The following is a 20,140-nucleotide window of genomic DNA, read 5'->3' on the forward strand; positions in this document are numbered from 1 at the left end:
AGTTATTAAAGTTTTGGGCCAAGACACTTCATCAGGACTTTGTTTTGATGAGTGCTATCGGCATAGTCATTAGTGCACCCGACAGATAAAGTTATAATTGCTTGGGAATGTGGTTTAACTGGAGATCTTCCAAGCTTTAATGAAAAGCACAGTCAGACTATGCATTTGTACCATTAGTAAAAAGACAAAAGACATATTGCCAAAAAGACAATATGCTGTGACTCACCTTTTATCAGTTTAATCAAAAAGATGTGGAGCAAAAGCTAAAGATTCCATTTCTCCTGCTAGACGTTTTATAGAAAAGGAATTCCCAGTTACATAAGTCTTAACTTAATCTAAATTACACATGTAATAACAATAATCAGGGTAAAAGATATACAGGAGAATGTTAGTGGTACCTGCCTCAAGGAAATTAAAATTCAAAGATTACCCTGCTGCTCTGACTAGGGTGGGAGAAGGATAGTAGAGATGAGACAAAAAATAATATAGCGACGTGAACAATTTCCTATTGGGAACTGCGGCCTGCATTCTTAGGTTAATTAATGAAATTTCCTCCTTGAATTCTCTGAGACCCATGGATACATTTTCCTAACATATCTGGCTCACATTAAAGTTAAAATGGTGATGCTGAGTGGAGATCATGGGATAGGCTGGGATGGCTGCAGGCAGTCTGAAAGCAAGTAATGGGTAGTAGGAAAGGGGGAGACTGACTCTCACATCTTGACTGTCTCCTTTTGGAATTTCTAATTTGAATTTTCTCCAAATTCCGGCACCTTCTTCAAAGGACAAGCTTATTGAATTACATCCAGGAATATCAGTGTCCACCTTGTTTATTTCTTTGGTTCAATGATTGTTTCCTAACCAAGTTTGTGAATTTAAGCACCATCACATGATTTAAACACCTCAGTGCAGAATTGAGTGTTTTGAGATGTTGGAGGATAAAATCTTACACTGTGAGCTTGCCTGTTACAATGGCCTTGACTCAAAGAAGATTAAGGAGTTCTAACGTTCAGGCTTATACTTATTTTTCAGCTGATGAAGCAGAGTATTTGACCACTTGTCTTCCGACGCAAAATTGACTGCCATATTTTAAATAGGAACCAAAACATTTCCCTCAACCATCCACTTCGATGTTTGCCAATCCAACAGAGACCACGCTTCAAAAGTAATTTGTTGGTTGTAAAGTGTTTTAGAACAACCTGAGGCCAAATGCTTTACAAATGAAATCTGCTTTTTCTTCTTGTACTGCAGAAGCTTTATTCATTGTAAAGTACAGCATGAATGACCTGAACTAATCCATTCTCTGCTGTTGTCTTCTTCCTCATACTGATATTTTACTTCCCTTCAGCATTAATAGGTTTGTTTTTTTGACTGGACATTCAGCACATTTTATAACACTGTCATGTTTGCTCTTAACAATGAATATTGGCTCCAAATTTAGCGAGTAAATACTATTAATCATTTAACTGAAGCTGTGGAGCTTGCATTCTTTTGTAGCCTATCTCCTTGTTGCAGAAGGTGAGGGGTTGCTTGAGAGCATCACAGGGTTGTCACATTGTTGAAGTCCAAAGAAGATGGTGCATTTCAATTTTTTAGGAAGTGTTTTATGAAATGTTGATGAGCAATGTTACATCCTATGAGATGGACAACAGCACCTTTGGCTGGATAGCAAGTCAATGCATTTTCAGAGATGGAATAGTAAAGGTTACGTGAAGGAGGTTAGTCACTGCACCGCTTGGCCTGATGCCCTTTGCTATCTTTATCAACAAAGAAATAAAGATATCAGAGGAGCAAGCAAGCTGCTTGATGGATGATATCAATGTATTGTGGTGATCAGCACCTTCGCTGAAAAATATAGAATGCAAACAGAAATATGTAGAAATACCCAGATGAAGTGTCTCAGCCTGAAACATCAACAGTTTATTCCACTCCATAGACACTATCTGACTTGCTGAATTCCTCCAACATTTTGTGTGTGTGGCTCAAGATTTCCAGCATCTGCAGAATATGCTTGAAGTGAGAATGGCCTGCAGATATCTTCAAACATTGACAGATACAGTGGTATGCAAAAGTTTGGGAACCCCGGTCAAAATTTCTGTTACTGTGAATAGCTAAGCGAGTAAAAGATGACCTGACTTCCAAAGGCATAAAGTTAAAGGTGCCACATTTCTTTAATATTTTAAGCAAGATTACTTTTTTATTTCCATCTTTTACAGTTTCAAAATAACAAAAAAGGAAAAGGGCCCAAAGCAAAAGTTTGGGCACCCTGCATGGTCAGTACTTAGTAACACCCCCTTTGGCAAGTATCACAGCTTGTAAACGCTTTCTGTATCCAGCTAAGAGTCTTTCAATTCTTGTTTGGGGAATTTTCACCCATTCTTCCTTGCAAAAGTCTTCTAGTTCCGTGAGATTCTTGGGCCGTCTTGCATGCTCTGCTCTTTTGAGGTCTATCCACAGATTCTCGATGATGTTTAGGTCAGGGGACTGTGAGGGCCATGGCAAAACCTTCAGCTTGCGCCTCTTGAGATAGTCCATTGTGGATTTTGTGGTGTGTTTAGGATCATTATCCTGTTGTAGAAGTCAACCTCTTTTCATCTTCAGCTTTTTTACAGATGGTGTGATGTTTACTTCCAGAATTTGCTGGTATTTAATTGAATTCATTCTTCCCTCTACCAGTGAAATGTTCCCAGTGCCACTGGCTGCAACACAAGCCCAAAGCATGATCGATCCACCCCTGTGCTTTGTCAGTTGGAGAGGTGTTCTTTTCATGAAATCCTGCACCCTTTTTTCTCCAAACATACAGTACCTTTGCTCATTACGGCCAAACAGTTCTATTTTAACTTCATCAGTCCACAAGACTTGTTTCCAAAATGCATCAGGCTTGTTTAGATGTTCCTTTGCAAACGCTGAATTTTGTGGTGAGGACGCAGGAAAAGTTTTCTTCTGATGACTGTTCCATGAAGGTCATATTTGTGCAGGTGTTGCTGCACAGTAGAACAGTGCACCACCACTCCAGAGTCTGCTATATTTTCCTGAAGGTCTTTTGCAGTCAAACGGGGGTTTTGATTTGCCTTTCTAGCAATCCTACGAGCAGTTCTCTCGGAAAGTTTTCTTGGTCTTCCAGACCTCAACTTGACCTCCACCATTCCTGTTAACTGCCATTTCTTAATTACGAATTGAGGAAACGGCTACCTGAAAACACTTTGCTATCTTCTTATAGCCTTCTCCTGCTTCGTGGGCATCATTTATTTTAAATTTCAGAGTGCTAGGCAGCTGCTTAGAGGAGTCCATGGCTGCTGATTGTTGGGACAAGGTTTGAGGGGTCAGGGTATTTATAAAGCTTTGAAATTTGCATCACCTGGCCTTTCCTAACGATGACTATGAACAAGCCATAGCCCTAACAAGCTAATTAATGTCTGAGACCTTGGTAAAAGTTATCTGAGAGCTCAAATCTCTTGGGGTGCCCAAAGCTTTTGCATGGTGCTCCTTTCCTTTCTTTCACTCTAAAATTGTACAAAACAAAAATAATATACTAATCTTGCTTAAAATGTTGAAAAGAATGTTTCATCTTTAACTTTATGACTTTTGGAAATCAGTTCATCTTCTACTCACCTAACTATTCACAGTAACAGAAATTTTGCCCAGGGGTGCCCAAACTTTTGCATGCCACTGTGTAACCTATTGATATTAGCTAGGAGCAGTTTGAACTACATGATACCCATGCAAAGATGTGGGCCCAAAGCTGCACAATAGGAGAGTGGACTGAAGCTTCATTTACAACAAATGCCACAATTCATTCACTGCAGATGGATATCATATTACCTGTCAGTAACTTTCCTTTGAACTATGTGGCTTGCTGTGTTATTTTAGCTAAGAGGCCATTATATTGGTGAGTCTGAGTCACACATGGATCAAATCAGGTCATGGTGACAAATTTGCTTCCCAGTGAGGAGAGGTACATCAGGCATATTTTTATATCAATCCTATCACTTCCTACATCTATTACTGGTATAACCATACTTTTAAGATTTATTATCTAGGTTTTCCAGCTGACATGATGGGATTTGAGCCCATACCTCTAAATGAATAATCCAGACATTTGACTATTAGTCTGGAACTCACCAATTATGCTATATTTAGAGCAAGTGCGTGCTGAATTTTCCTTCATAATTTTGAGTGAATATACTTTAGGAATCTATGGTCTAATAGTTACCCTCTTTACTAACATTCAGGACTGGTCATTCCAAATTCAGAAGGGATCCCTGAAACTGCTCTTTCTGACATCCAGTCAATTTTATGACAGAATTATTTCCTCAGTCACCTACTGCCCTCTTAGCTTGCTGCTGCTGCACCATTCTGAACTTGTAAAAGTTATATTTTAATTCTTATTCACTGTGGATGATTAATTTGCATTCTGCTCCAATGTGCATGCAGGAAATTTTGATCTAAAAGACTCTTGAGAGCATCAGTGCCTGTAGATTGGTTTATTGAGCATAAAACAATGCTACTTGCCTCTGGGAGATTTGGAGTATTGGTTGAAATGCAGGCAAGTCAGCTGTCTGCACATAAGCCAGTTTGAGATGATGATGGAAAAGCCAAAGCTCACAACCGCAACGTATGATTCTTATTTCAGGCCAGACCTAGTAAAATTTCAGAGATTACTGCCTTATGAAATTTGTCTGAACTGTTAATTAAATTTAATGCCATATTTCTTCAGTCTGGCCTCAACAGCTGACTTCCCTCTGTGTCTCAAGATGTTTGGCTAATGGTAGGTGGAGTAGAAATGATCTTGTGTGGCCATCACACTGAAATGACTTAAAATGAAATATAAGATAAATTAATATAATTAATACTCGTACGTAGTACTTAAAATAATTATACTATTGGTTCCCATGCATTTTGCAGGTCTTGCATATCACATAATTTTTAAAGCCTGAATGGTAGTACAGTAATCAGGCTCACTTCAGGTTAGTGTGTATGATAAGATCCTGAGGAATGGCATTCTACCTTAAAGACTCATGTGAATTTATTACCTATCTTCTGTGGTGTTCTTGTTGCATTTGAAAGTAATCAGGAACAGCTGTTTACAAACTTTTGCTGATGTTGTTCAGAAACTGACCGTCAACTGCTTGACAGTGGCTGTGAGTGACTAGAAGTTTCCCACCCTCCCTCCTGGGAAATGCTTAGCCCCATGTGACAGCCTGGTCAAAGCTAAGAGTTTACGATATTGTTAACACAGTCTTGGACCTTGCCATATTTTTCATGTCTCAATAACTATCAGTCCTTTGCATAAAGCTACAAAATCTGACTAATGTAGCAAAACAGGAGAGAATAAGTTCAATTATTAAATGCACCTATCTTGATGATGCTGTATTTGTTGCTGTTGACATTTAGCTGTATTATCAGATTTACCAAAACCAGCTCATTATTTATTTTTATTTATGATCTCAAATTGTGCGAAGTCATTCTCTATCTTCTGAGGAATACAGTAAATGAGGAATACACTTTTCAGCATAATTGTATAAGGGCTAAGAGAGTTGTAAAAGAGCGCCTGAAGGCTTTGTGTGTCAATGCAAGGAGCATTCGTAATAAGGTGGATGAATTGAAAGTGCAGATTGTTATTAATGATTATGATATAGTTGGGATCACAGAGACATGGCTCCAGGGTGACCAGGGATGGGAGCTCAACGTTCAGGGATATTCAATATTCAGGAGGGATAGACATGAAGGAAGGGGAGGTGGGGTGGCATTGCTGGTTAAAGAAGAGATTAACGCAATAGAAAGGAAGGACATAAGCCGGGAAGATGTGGAATCGATATGGGTAGAGCTGCTTAACACTAAGGGGCAGAAGACGCTGGTGGGAGTTGTGTATAGGCCACCTAACAGTAGTAGTGAGGTCGGAGATGGTATTAAACAGGAAATTAGAAATGTGTGCAATAAAGGAACAGCAGTTATAATGGGTGACTTCAATCTACATGTAGATTGGGTGAACCAAATTGGTAAAGGTACTGAGGAAGAGGATTTCTTGGAATGTATGCGGGATGGTTTTTTGAACCAACATGTCGAGGAACCAACTAGAGAGCAGGCTATTCTGGACTGGGTTTTGAGCAATGAGGAATGGTTAATTAGCAATCTTGTCGTGAGAGGCCCCTTGGGTAAGAGTGACCATAATATGGTGGAATTCTTCATTAGGATGGAGAGTGACATAGTTAATTCAGAAACAAAGATTCTGAACTTAAAGAGGGGTAACTTTGAAGGTATGAGACGTGAATTAGCTAAGATAGACTGGCAAATGACACTTAAAGGATTGACGGTGGATATGCAATGGCAAGCATTTAAAGGTTGCATGGAAGAACTACAACAATTGTTCATCCCAGTTTGGCAAAAGAATAAATCAAGGAAGGTAGTGCACCCGTGGCTGACAAGAGAAATTAGGGATAGTATCAATTCCAAAGAAGAAGCATACAAATTAGCCAGAGAAAGTGGCTCACCTGAGGACTGGGAGAAATTCAGAGTTCAGCAGAGGAGGACAAAGGGCTTAATTAGGAAGGGGAAAAAAGATTATGAGAGAAAACTGGCAGGAAACATAAAAACGGACTGTAAAAGCTTTTATAGATATATAAAAAGGAAAAGACTGGTAAAGACAAATGTAGGTCCCCTGCAGACAGAAACAGGTGAATTGATTATGGGGAGCAAGGACATGGCAGACCAATTGAATAATTACTTTGGTTCTGTCTTCACTAAGGAGGACATAAATAATCTTCCAGAAATAGTAGGGGACAGAGGGTTCAGTGAGATGGAGGAACTGAGCGAAATACATGTTAGTAGGGAAGTGGTGTTAGGTAAATTGAAGGGATTGAAGGCAGATAAATCCCCAGGGCCAGATGGTCTGCATCCCAGGGTGCTTAAGGAAGTAGCCCAAGAAATAGTGGATGCATTAGTGATAATTTTTCAAAACTCGTTAGATTCTGGACTAGTTCCTGAGGATTGGAGGGTGGCTAGTGTAACTCCACTTTTTAAAAAAGGAGGGAGAGAGAAACCGGGGAATTATAGACCGGTTAGCCTAACGTCGGTGGTGGGGAAACTGCTGGAGTCAGTTATCAAGGATGTGATAACAGCACATTTGGAAAGCGGTGAAATGATCGGACAAAGTCAGCATGGATTTGTGAAAGGAAAATCATGTCTGACGAATCTCATAGAATTTTTTGAGGATGTAACTAGTAGAGTGTATAGGGGAGAACCAGTGGATGTGGTATATTTGGATTTTCAGAAGGCTTTTGACAAGGTCCCACACAGGAGATTAGTGTGCAAACTTAAAGCACACGGTATTGGGGGTAAGGTATTGGTGTGGGTGGAGAGTTGGTTAGCAGACAGGAAGCAAAGAGTGGGAATAAACGGGACCTTTTCAGAATGGCAGGCGGTGACTAGTGGGGTACCGCAAGGCTCAGTGCTGGGACCCCAGTTGTTTACAATATATATTAATGACTTGGATGAGGGAATTAAATGCAGCATCTCCAAGTTTGCGGATGACACGAAGCTGGGTGGCAGTGTTAGCTGTGAGGAGGATGCTAAGAGGATGCAGGGTGACTTGGGTAGGTTAGGTGAGTGGGCAAATTCATGGCAGATGCAATTTAATGTGGATAAATGTGAAGTTATCCACTTTGGTGGCAAAAACAGGAAAACAGATTATTATCTGAATGGTGGCCGATTAGGAAAAGGGGAGGTGCAACGAAACCTGGGTGTCATTATACACCAGTCATTGAAAGTGAGCATGCAGGTACAGCAGGCAGTGAAAAAGGCGAATGGTATGCTGGCATTTATAGCGAGAGGATTCGAGTACAGGAGCAGGGAGGTACTACTGCAGTTGTACAAGACCTTGGTGAGACCACACCTGGAGTATTGTGTGCAGTTTTGGTCCCCTAATCTGAGGAAAGACATCCTTGCCATAGAGGGAGTACAAAGAAGGTTCACCAGATTGATTCCTGGGATGGCAGGACTTTCATATGAAGAAAGACTGGATCAACTGGGCTTGTACTCATTGGGATTTAGAAGATTGAGGGGGGGATCTGATTGAAACGTATAAGATCCTAAAGGGATTGGACAGGCTAAATGCAGGAAGATTGTTCCCGAATGTTGGGGAAGTCCAGAACAAGGGGCCACAGTTTGAGGATAGAGGGGAAGCCTTTTAGGACCCAGATTAGGAAAAACTTCTTCACACAGAGAGTGGTGAATCTGTGGAATTCTCTGCCACAGGAAACAGTTGAGGCCAGTTCATTGGCTATATTTAAGAGGGAGTTAGATATGGCCCTTGTGGCTACGGGGGTCAGGGGGTATGGAGGGAAGGCTGGGGCGGGGTTCTGAGTTGGATGATCAGCCATGATCATAATAAATGGTGGTGCAGGCTCGAAGGGCCGAATGGCCTACTCCTGCACCTATTTTCTATGTTTTCTATGTAAGCCCAAAACTAAATCTGAATCTCCAATTATGACATAAAATATACACAATATTGAAATTACTAAATACTTTGTCAGTTCCTTTTATAAAATTATCCCTGTATGCTGCTTGGCTAATGTATATTTCATGGTTTGTAGCAGGGATATGCCTGATGTGACTATTAATTTTCATTGATTTCCAACTTCCCAGTTTAGGATCCTGGTATATAATCCAAAGATGGATCACTGCTATTTGATACTCCCATTCTTACAGCCTTGATTCGATTGTATTTTATGTAAGGTTCTAATAAAAATATTGGAAGTAAAAACCTGTATTTTAAATACACACATTTTCAAAGCTACCTGGCTTTTCAAATCCAATGAAATGCTTTTAATTTAGGAAGGGTCACTTGGTTTCTTTAAATTATAACATTAGTACTTAGGAGTGACTAGTTCATTTCCCTTGAGATTTAATAAAGCCTCACATCCAGATGATAAACTGATAGCTAGTAGCTGGTTATGGAACATGTCTTTAGGTAAGAAGTGCCTCCACTGTATCGCAATAACAACCTGTGTCAGAGTCCGAAATGTATCGTTTCAATAGTTTACGCTAATTGCTTAATCAACTAATATTGCTCCATCACTAATATTTTTCCAGTTTCTGAAGAAATCTTGAATATAATGGAGAGAGGAAATTTACTGTCAACAGATTTTTTATTTTTTAAATGCAGATTTTATATGGAAACTGAGTACATTAGATGGAAATAAATTAGAGAACATCGAAAACTGTGATTAAAAAGGACAATAGATTTGGTAAAAGCAAAGTGATGCAGTGTACTTTTCATCAAAGTCCTCCTTGCACAAGCTGTCAATTGCTGACAAAAACAAAGATTGGCGCTGACCTAGAAGAGGACCGAGAGCCTCAGGAGAATAACTGTGAAAGGACATAGAAATGTCAGGAGAATTTACAGTGGCCTTGAACATAAACCACTATTGAAAGCTGGTTTTAAGCTAAAGGACTATAGCATCACAGTTATTATTATTGCAGCAAGGTATAGACAATGTGAATTTGAGAACAATTCAAAACATCATTGCACCTTTTGTGACTCTCAGCTTAGTTAAAACCAAGGGATTGTTAAAGTGATGAAGACTACATGCGGAAGATACTTTTAAATAATAAGAGGATAGGTTTAAGAAGCTCTAATAACATCACTATCAAACTAGTATCGAAGTAAAACAAGAAAATGTGCGTTAATAACTACAGTCAATGGTTGTGTCATCTGCCATTTGAGAGGCTGGTCATGATACTCATTAACTCCTGCATCCCAACCCTTTCCAATTTGCCTACCAGAATTAGATCTACAGTGGACACCATATTCTTGGCTCTGCTTTCATCTCTGGATAATAAAGGCACCTACGTTAGACTATTGTTTAGTGACTACAGCTCCACCTTCAATACTATAACTCTAAGCAAATTCATAACTGAACTCTGAGACCTGGGACTCAACACTATCCTCTGCCACTGGATCCTTAACTTCCCAACAGTTGACTGCGATCAGGAAAATGACCACTGAGCACGGATCTGCTAACTGACATTTCATCTTGTAAACGACATACTTCTGTGCCAGCTGACCATCGCCTGCCCTTTCACCACCCACCCATCCCACTGGCCCATAAAGAATATATTTGAAATAATAGCAAATCAGGGACATGAGACTAAACAACTTAAATAGTGAAAAAAAATTACTGGAGAAGTTACCAGGTTTAAAGAATTCCTTCTTAAAGAATTCCCAAAGATAAAATTAAACCAAATCTGTCTTTCACTAAACACTTCGAATCAGAATCTGATCTGATCTCAAGGACTTCTGATTTTTTTTAAAAACATCCCCTAAGCCAATATATTTTGTGTTCTGTTAGGTTCAGAATGAGTGGCCAGATTAGAATTCCCTGGACCTTCTAACCTACTTCCTAGAATTTAAAAAAAAAGGTGTCTGTAAAAGGAAAGAAATTACCTGATTTTGGTTTTGCAAACTCACAAAACATTTAACAACTGACAAAGCACTCTTGAAACACATTCAGTATTGTAATGAAATAAATAAAGCAGCAGTTTGTTTCTAGGAGTGTTGAGGAATAAAAGCCAGAAATCTCCCCATTATAATATTTCAGAACTAAAAGTTTGCGGCCATAATTATTGCTTGAGCTACCTAGCTGTCAAAAAAACATTGAGAGATAGGTTCCTTAAGATGTACAGAAGTAATATGTTTAACATAAATACACTTGTGTTTTATTGTGTTCTGTTATCTAGACTAGTCATTATCTTTCTAGTTTTCTCCTTACTGTGAAAACGAATCTTTTGGCTTCCCCTGTGGTTTAGTGAGATGAGATCATTATTTGCATTCCTACATATCTCCTGGATACTCAGTATGCTCAATATTTTAGGCAAAAGGTGTGTTTCCTGTATATAAGCCAAAATTTTGTTTTAGTTTGCTGTTCCTTATCCAAAAACGGTTATGAACGCATTTTAAACAGCAACATTTGCAATGAGGTGAATTATTGACAAAGTTACATCAGAATCAGTGATCCTAACCCACCTTAGCACATTTTTGAAGTTTTATAGAATTGCCCATGTTTCTATTGCAATTGATTAAAGATCGCTTGTGGCGCTTATCTTAGCAAACAGTACAATATGATATGAGCAGAACACTTAAGGTTCTTTTTTGTATGATTTAGTAGGTAAGTACAATTTTAATTTTAGATCTGAAGAAATCTGCCACATTTAAATATTATTTGGAAAGGTCATATTATTTGGAAAGGTCACAGATTGGTAAGCTTAAATCTGATTTTTTAATATATAGTTGAAAAAATGACTTATTTCTGTACACAGTATGAAAAGTCCCTAATGCACTATAATTTTATTGTACAGTTCTTAGCTTCCAACTGGTTTTGCCATTTAATGAAAAGCAGCTGCTCTTTAAGTCTGCAGATAATCCAATGTGCTGTAGACGTGGCTGGCATTATCAATCAGTCCCTATTGCTTGACTCCAGACCATACAGATATTAATTTAAAATTTGCCTTCATTCTCTTGATATTTTGAAAAGAATGACATTAGAAAGTGCTAAGTAGGTAATGAATAAAATTGTGCTTTACCTTAATCACTGTGAAACAATGTGAAAGTGGAAAGACTACAAACATTTTGAGTTACACACAGCTTTTTAAATCAGAACAACAACTTCCATATATTCAATGCTATTACCATGCTAAAGTATTTCAAGAGTTCTGTGGAAGAGTTATCAAGCATACTGAGGGGAAGTCACGCGGGGTTAGGGCTAGGAAAGTGAGCCAAGAAGGGAAGGAATCTCAGAGCTCAGGAGCCGGTGACTGATGAGATGTCTGAAAAAAAATAGGGGACGATTACATTTTGGGATAGCCAATAGTCCACGATGAGAGAAACTCAGATATCTTGGGGAGTTTAAGTCTGAAATGAATTATTTGGCTCAGGAAGGCAAGATGCTAAAATATGTATGAATAGTTGAACTGCGAAGAGTCATTATGGGAGTCGTTATAGGTTAGCAAGCAGAGATCTTTGGTGAATCTTAGTGTGAATCTTAGTATAGGTTAGCAAGCAGAGATCTTAGTGTGAGGTCAGGCAAAAGCACTGGAGTTTTGGATTTCTTCAGGTTTGCAGAGAATAAGCAAAGGAAATAAAAGCCCTGGGCGTATTATTGGATTTATCAAGCAGAAATCAAGGATGTCAGCTGTAGGTAAGCTGGATGCAATATTAGTATTGAGTAATCTTAAAGAGTGGAAATAATCAAAATTAGCTTTGACACCAATATATAGCCCAATGCTTAACTCAATTTTGACACCAAAGTTGTCAAATGTGTCAACTAAAGTTAATTATAATAATGACTTCTTCCCTACACAACTCTTGGTTTCATAGAACAGAGGTGGTTTTAACTCCATTTTCTCAGTTTACTGACACCAGAAAGTCAAAGCCACTTTTTCATGGGTTGTAGGCTCCTTTTTAGACAAACTTAAGACTGTAGGATATCATTCATTTTTGACACTATGGAAATATTAAATAACAGTACTCTTTAAATGTTATAGTGACCCTCAAGATAATTGGACAAATTCACAGTACGATGAAGACGACTATTAATGAGAGTGCATTTCTTTTGATTATTCATTTAGCAAAATTTCTATTTAATGACCTTTCAGGATATTGCTTATTGATTATTATGAGCATGTTATTGTTATTGAGTGGGGTAGTTTATATTTTATTAATTTCCTTTAGGAATTGTAATGGGATAATGATGTGATAATTTTTAGATTGTTGTTCTCTTTTGGATCCAGAAGGAATAGCTGAAAATGAAATCTGATCTTTAGATAGGAATTTTTGTGTATGAAGTGCTTTCATATAAACAATTTATTGTTGTCTAATAGCTCCTGTCAAATCTGTTTTTATTTTCTTGTAGGTTAATGAGATTTACCATGATGAGTCTCTGGGAGCACATGTCAATGTTGTGGTGGTGAGAATGATCATGCTGGGTTATGAAAAGGTAATAGAAAATCTATTTCTGTCTGAGTACATAATGTAGCCTTCGGTAAAGTAAAAATGTTCTGTATGCTTTATGGTTGCTTCAAATCAGGGACTTTCTTTCAAACATACAGTAATTCCGAAGTTTCTGTTCACAGAGGAGTCCAGACATTGAGGATGCTCTAGGCTCCTGTTGGTAGCCATTTGAGAGCAGTTGCCTACAAAGAGTTAGCCTTGAGCCGATTATTATTATATTCTTGTGGCAAGGTTTCTTTTACTGCCATTGCTTTGGGACCATGGTGAAGCAAATTAGCAGCAAGGAGAAATTTTGCAGATGCTCAAAATCCAGAGCAGCACACACAATTCAGCAGGTCAGGCCGCATCTATGAAAAGTCTATGTTTCAGGCCAAAACCCTTCATTGGGACTGGAAAGGAGGGGGACACGGCCAGAATGAAAAGGTGGGGGGGGGGGAGAGGAAGAAGGACAAGCTAAAGGTGATAGGTAAAGCCAGGTAAAGGGAAAGGTAAAGGGCTGGAGGAGAAAGAATCTGATAGGAAAGGAGAGTGGACCATGGGAGAAAGGCAAGAAGGAGGGGCACCGGGGGGAGGTGATAGGCAGGTGAGGAGAAGAGGTAAGAGACCAGAGAGGGGAATGGCAGAAAAGCGGAAGGTGAGGGGAAAAGGAAAAAAAAGGAGAAAGATAAATTACCAGAAGGAGAAATCAATGTTCATGCCACCAGTCTGGAGACAACCTAGATGGAATATGACATGTTGCTGTTCTACCCTGAGAATGCACTCTTCCTGGCAGAAGAGGAGGCCAGGGGCCAACATGTCGGGATGGGATAGGAATTGAAATGGTTGGCTACCGGGAAATTTTGCTTTTGGCAGATGGAGTGGAGGTGCTTGACCAAGCAATTCCCCAATTTATGTTCGGTCTCACCAATATAGAGGAGGCCACATTGGGAGCACAGAATACAATAGACAACCCCAGCAGATTCACAGCTGAATTTGCTGCCTCAGGTGGAAGGACTGTCTGGGGCCGTGAATGGAGATGAGGGAGGTGAATGGGCAGATGTAGCATTTCTGTCACTTGCAGGCATATGTGCCAAGAGGGAGATTGGTGGGGGGTAATAGATGGGAAGGGGAATCACAGAGGGAGCAATCCCTGTGGAAAGTGGAGAGTGGGGGGAGGGGGAAGAAGTAAAGATGTGTTTGGTTGTAGGATCCTGTTGAAGATGATAGAAGCTGCAGAGAATAATATGTTGGATGTGGAGGCTCATGGGAGGTAGGTGAGGACAAGAGGAACTCTACCCCTCTATCTGATGTCCTGGAAAGGAAAGCATCATTCTGGGAACAAATCCAATATAGACAAAGAAACTGAGAAAAGGGAATAGTATTTTCACAGGAGACAGGGTGGGAAGAGGTATAGTCAAGATAACTGCGGGTTGTAAAAGATGTTGGTAGACAATTTGTCTCCAGAGATGGAAGTAGAGAAATCGAGAAAGGGGAAAGATAAGTCAAAAATGAATTTAAGGGCAGGGTGGAAGTTTTAAGCAAAGTTGATGAAATTGACAGACTTAGTATGGGTGCATGAAACAGCACCAATGCAGTTGTCAATATGTCCCGGTGGCCAGCCATTTTAATTCCTATCCCCATTCCCGTTCTGACTTGTCAGTCCTTCTGCCACGATGAGGCCGCTCTCAGGGTGAAGGGGCAACACCTCATATTCTGTCTAAGTTGTCTCCAACCTGATGTCATGATTATCGATTTCTCCTTCTGGTGATTTTTTTCTTTCTTTCTTTTTTTCTTTTCCCCTCCCCCTTCCCCAGTCTGGCCCCTGACTACTTGCCTGTCCTCACCCCTTATTGCTCCTTCTTCCCTTGCTCTCATAGTCCACTCTCCTTTCATATCAGATTCCTCCTTCTCCAGCCCTTTATCTTTCCTGCCCATCTGGCTTCACCTATCATCTTCTAGCATGTTCTCCTTCCCCTCCCTCCACCTTTTTATTCTGCTGTCTTCCTTTCCAGTCCTGATGAAGAGTCTCAGCCTGAAATGCCGACTCATTTTCATAGAAGCTGCCCGACCTACTGAGTTCCTCCTGTATTTTGTGTTTTGATGCAGGTAACAGTAGGTGAGGCGACAGTCAAGTCTATCAATCACCAGTATCTGTATAAGTGTGAACGTTGTGAACGTTTTTCTGTTTCCTCACCTGGATGATGACATATTCTGCTAGGTGTCAGAAACTTGATCATGGAGTTTTACAGTAAGCTCGTGCTCATCTTTATGGTGGACTAAGGTGTTCACTGTGACAAAGCCCAGCATTTTGTTGGAGCAGGGCACCGTTATATTTAACCTTTCCTACTCTCTCCTTGCTAACCATGGAATTCCAGAACATGGAAATGAAGTCACTGTCACCAATGCGGATCAGCTTGTCTTTCTCAAAAACGTAAACCCTGTTTTTTATTTGAGGTCAGAATAGAAGTCCTCTTTGGCCTAAACCATATTTTCCAGTGTTGGGATGCATCAGCTAATTGTCATGTGTAATTCTATGTTAAGCCAGAGAGTCATCAGGGTTACTGAGACAGCAGACTAATTAATTCTTGGTGGCACTTTGCAGCCCAGGGCAGTTGTGTTTGTCTCTGGTCAGTCTTTCCAGGGAACGTTTGCTTGTTCACTGAGCTGCCTGCCCATGCTTTGAGATGTCAGTGTAGGTGTTTCTGAGCTATGATAAGAACATGATGCAAGGTCTGTGGTCATTCGATTTTCTGAGAAAATCATGGAATTCCATGTCTCAGTGGGGAGTGGAAATTATCTTTATGCCACAGAGCAGCCGTTGCAAACCAGCTGTAGCATGGGGTTGTCAGAGCAAGGTCTGGGTCTAGGCTGATTGGGGGGGGGGTGCTACGCTGTGCTGCATGAACGTACACAGAAAGGCATCTGTCACCATGTATACACCAAGATACAAATAAGCATGTGCATTTGTGCATTTCCTGCTCTTCGTCTCCGCACCGAACCTTTTCACCTGGATCTGTCTCTACTTAGGTGTCCACTGAACCACCCTCCCAGACTTCTCCCACACTCACTCTGTCCCCCTTCCTGCAACTCGTATTCCCAGCTTCCTCTCTCATACACCCAACTTCCTTGCACCTCTCCTTCTATCTCAGTATGGGAACTCCTCCTCTCGCCCTCTGCTGTGACACTCAGCACTAACTCCTCCTGTCCCCGCCACTGATCTCCACCAACTCTCCCCGATACCCATCTTCATTCCTGAAGGGGAAAAAAAACATGCTTACCAACAGGGTGGGAGGAGGTGATGGGGGTGGGTGCAGCTGGCTGATGGCAGCAGCCTCGGGTAGGCAAGTGCCGTGATAGGCACAGGGGGACCTGTTGTGCGCATCAGTGTGGCAGAAAGATCCCACAGATGAACGACCAACTAGAGGATCCTCCCTCTCAGATCCTTCCCCCTCCTGTTCCCTCTCAACCCCACCCTTCCCCTGTCTCCTGACTGTAAGCTACCTAACACGAGGCTCAGTCCAGACTCCATAAACTCCACCTGGAAACCCCAGGAGAATCTTCAGTTGGCTGCTTGGTGCTGTGAATGTAGGCAGCTCATGGACCACTGGAGCTCCACGGGTGTGTTTGCAAGAGGCTGCCCAGAAGTCTGCCTGGCTGAAACTGTCGGCATAGTGTAACTGGAAGAGCTGACCTTAGCTGTCAGAATACTACCCTTTCGATGGCTGCTGTGTGCAGCAATCCTGGCAGGAAATGGCTCTGTCATGCAATTGTCCTGGTGTTGATGTAGAACAAGTGTACTAGGTCATTAGCAGAGGCTTGGTGCAAGGGCAGATATGTTGTGTGACAGTGCGAGCAGTATGATTGTGTCTAATGAGTTGTTGTTATTACGTGGCCTAGAAATGTACTCATGACGGAGCTGGACAGGGGCATTATGGGTTGTTGCTAGTTATGAAGAAAAGTCTTGGGTAACTCTGGGACTGAACCTAGAGAGACGCGGGTAGAGGAGTCAAGTATCAGGAGTCAAGGCAGGGGCTTAGTTGGGAGTTGGATTTTGAACTGAAGTATTAATCAGAATGGAGTCCAAGGTCAGGGGTCTGAAAGTCGCGTTAGGTGACAGCAATGCACTGGGATCTGCCAAACCAATGCTATTAAAACCAAGGGTGTCCAAACATGACATTCCTTGAGCAACTTGAGCTAATTTCTCAAGCAATGCCTATACATTTGAGGTGAAAATCATATGCAAGGGTAATTCAGTCAAGTTTTCAGATGTGTACAATTTGACTTGGAAATCAGTGCAGTAAAGGAAAGATAAAGATTAACTTTAGTGTCCCACTCTGACAATGTTTATCTGCTTGTATATGGCACTGAACAAAAGCAGTTTTAAACCTGTATTTCTTAACTTTACCACAGCTGCCAAAATTAATTTTAACTATGTTTACTGACTCTATGCGAAATCCTTTGTTATGCCTCATTAAATATTTTGTATCTAGTGAATGTTTATATTGGCAGAATTTGTAACAGACTCTGTTGATGTTCTTTAAGTGCTTAATTACAGTCAATGTCTCTTTGAATGACTAGGAAGTATTCGACTGTTCAAATTTTGCATTTTTGTTAGAAACTGAAGCACCTAAAATTCAAGCGCAAAGCTCTAATTGTTTTCTCGGGTTTGCAGTTAATGTTTCCTGCAGTAAATCACGATATTGATGGCTCCAGTTATTTCACATTTCTCCAGTGTTTGAACTTGGCACTGTGGGTCTGAATCATTATAGTTACCCTGACATAGCTTTCACATTAGCAATGCAAGGAGTCATGTCATTCCCCACATTACAGTATCTTTGTTCAAGCCACATTTATTATTATCTACACAAGTACATGTATGCGCGGGTCCAATGAAAAAGTTACTTGCAGCAACCTCACAGGTATGTACTATCAGAGACATAAGAAAATTTAGCATAAATTATCTAAGAAATAACACAATTAGAACCAAACAAAACAAAATGCATTGTGGTTCAAAATGCTCATGATGGTGCTATACTGAGGTGGTTGATTCAGGAACTAAATAGTTGAAGGGAGGTTGCTGTTTTTGAACGTGGTGGTGTGGAACTTAAGGCTTCTGTACCTTCTGCCCCATGGTAGTGGTGGGCAGGTGCCATGGCCTGGAGGGCAGATCAACACACACAAAATGCTGGGGGAATTCAGCAGGTCAGTCGGCATGCCAATTGGAAATGAATATACAGTCGACTTTTTGGGCTGAGACCCTTCAGCAGGACATGTTGCCTATGCTGAGACAGTGTCTCCTGTAGGTACTTCCACTGATGGGGATGGATGTCACACTGATGTATTGGGCTGAGTCTATTACTTGCTGCATCTTCTTATGTTCCTGTGCATTCAAATCTTAATGCTGTATAAGGAGCACTCGCCACTGGGAACATCAAAGGTCCTTTCAAAGGTGCACTGGATAGCAACACTTGTCAAGTACACCCCCCATACAGCGCATGATTCCAATGTTTCTTCCCAACCCTTTGTCAGAGCATTAAACCTCCAGGCATCACCCACCACCCCTTACACCTCCATACACCTTTCCTCAGTCACAGGCACAAAGAGAATTTGACTTTAGACCACAATACTGGGGCAAATTTTCTTTCCCATGGATGTCCAGTTGCTTTCGGTACCAGTACTTCAAATGGTCATTGATAGAAGCTAGATGGGCCTCCTTGCTAAAAGCTCGCCCAGCTCACATATTGTGTGCATTTGAATTTCCAGAAAAGAAATCTGAGTTATCCATTCATAATTTATGGAAACAAACATCAACAATTAATAGATAAGCATAGTAAAAAGATGCAATAAAATGGAAGAGTAAGAGAAATTCTAAATTCTTTTGTTGCTGATGAGGTAAAAACTGGCCTTGCCAGTGGATATCTGTACTCGGATTTTATCTAAAACCAGTGAAAATAATTGAATGATGCTATTGGGATTTTCAAAAATGTTCTCTTCGGATGAGCTTGAAATCAACATCTAATGGAAATCTTGGTATAAAGAACCAATATACCTTTTTGCCCCAGTTTTTTTTCACCATTACCAGTATTCAGAATCAAAAAAAAGAGATGTTTTTCATGGTGAAGCCAAGGTATGATTTCAAAATCCAAAAGTTTAGCTCTCAGCAGTCTAAAATTGAAACTGGCATATGGACAGCCTCCCAGTTATTTCCATGAAAGAGGTTCAGGAAGTCTTCCAGCTGGTGTTTTGGATCATTTCATATTACACTTTCAGTCATTGTGAATCTCCTTTCCCAAATTGATTCAAAGCCTGCAGAATGAAGCCAAATGGATGATCTCTTGAGCTTTTTTGGGTTGTAACAGGCTGAACAATTTTTGAGCTTTCACCAGCTAAGCTGGAAAGCCTTTATCCCCTTAGGAGTTTAATGATCATCCCGTACCATGGCAAAGTTTTTTGGAACCAGATATCTTAGGTTGATGTAATGATGATCATGAATTGAGGATTGTACAGTATGTCTGTTACCAGAACTGAACTGTAGACAAATTATTCTCCAAGAAGAGAGCTACAGAGTTCCTAATTCTCCATCTTATTCTGAACAGAAAGCAGAGAAAAGGAGAAAATATAAACATAGCTACTTTTGCTCATTCCAAAATTCTATCGGTAAATATTTCAAATACATCTCCAATTTCAATGAACTATACATTATATCTTTAAAAATGTTTCAAGCTGCTGCAGCTTATTAAGGCAATGCTAGTACTACAGCAAGGCGGTGTTGGTTGCGCTGGGGTAGGAGTATTCCCTGGGCACACTTTGTGCCAACAGAAGTGGTGCATGCAGTTTTGATTGCAACATTTAAGAGAAGTTCGGATAAGCACATGGATGGAGGGGTATGAACAAGGTGTGGACAGAATAATAATTTGGCATGGACTAGATGGGCTGAAGGGCCTGTTTCTGTGCTCTATGACTATGACTCTAAAATAATTTCTGGTGCACCAAGGAAATGTAAGAGAGGGGAATAAATAGTAGAACATCCTTCAATCCTTTACTTGCAACACTGTGCTTGTAAAAGTTTACCACAAATAAGGAGATGAACATCTGTGGAATTTCTTCTGTAAATACGTTTGGAGTTTTAGGATGCATGCCTCGAAATTGGATCAT

General features: G+C 40.4%; 1 protein-coding gene across 1 annotated transcript in view; it reads left to right on the forward strand.

Moving 5' to 3' along the window:
- Positions 1 to 20,140, forward strand: part of LOC140200468 (A disintegrin and metalloproteinase with thrombospondin motifs 2-like) — a 279,816-nt gene that overhangs the window by 183,012 nt on the left and 76,664 nt on the right. Inside the window, exon 5 of the mRNA XM_072263823.1 lies at positions 12,909 to 12,992. Within this exon, the coding sequence (XP_072119924.1) occupies positions 12,909 to 12,992 (84 nt within the window). The remainder of the gene's footprint in view (positions 1 to 12,908; positions 12,993 to 20,140) is intronic.

The sequence above is a fragment of the Mobula birostris genome, chromosome 7 (genome assembly GCF_030028105.1).
Source record: "Mobula birostris isolate sMobBir1 chromosome 7, sMobBir1.hap1, whole genome shotgun sequence".
NCBI lineage: Eukaryota > Metazoa > Chordata > Chondrichthyes > Myliobatiformes > Myliobatidae > Mobula > Mobula birostris.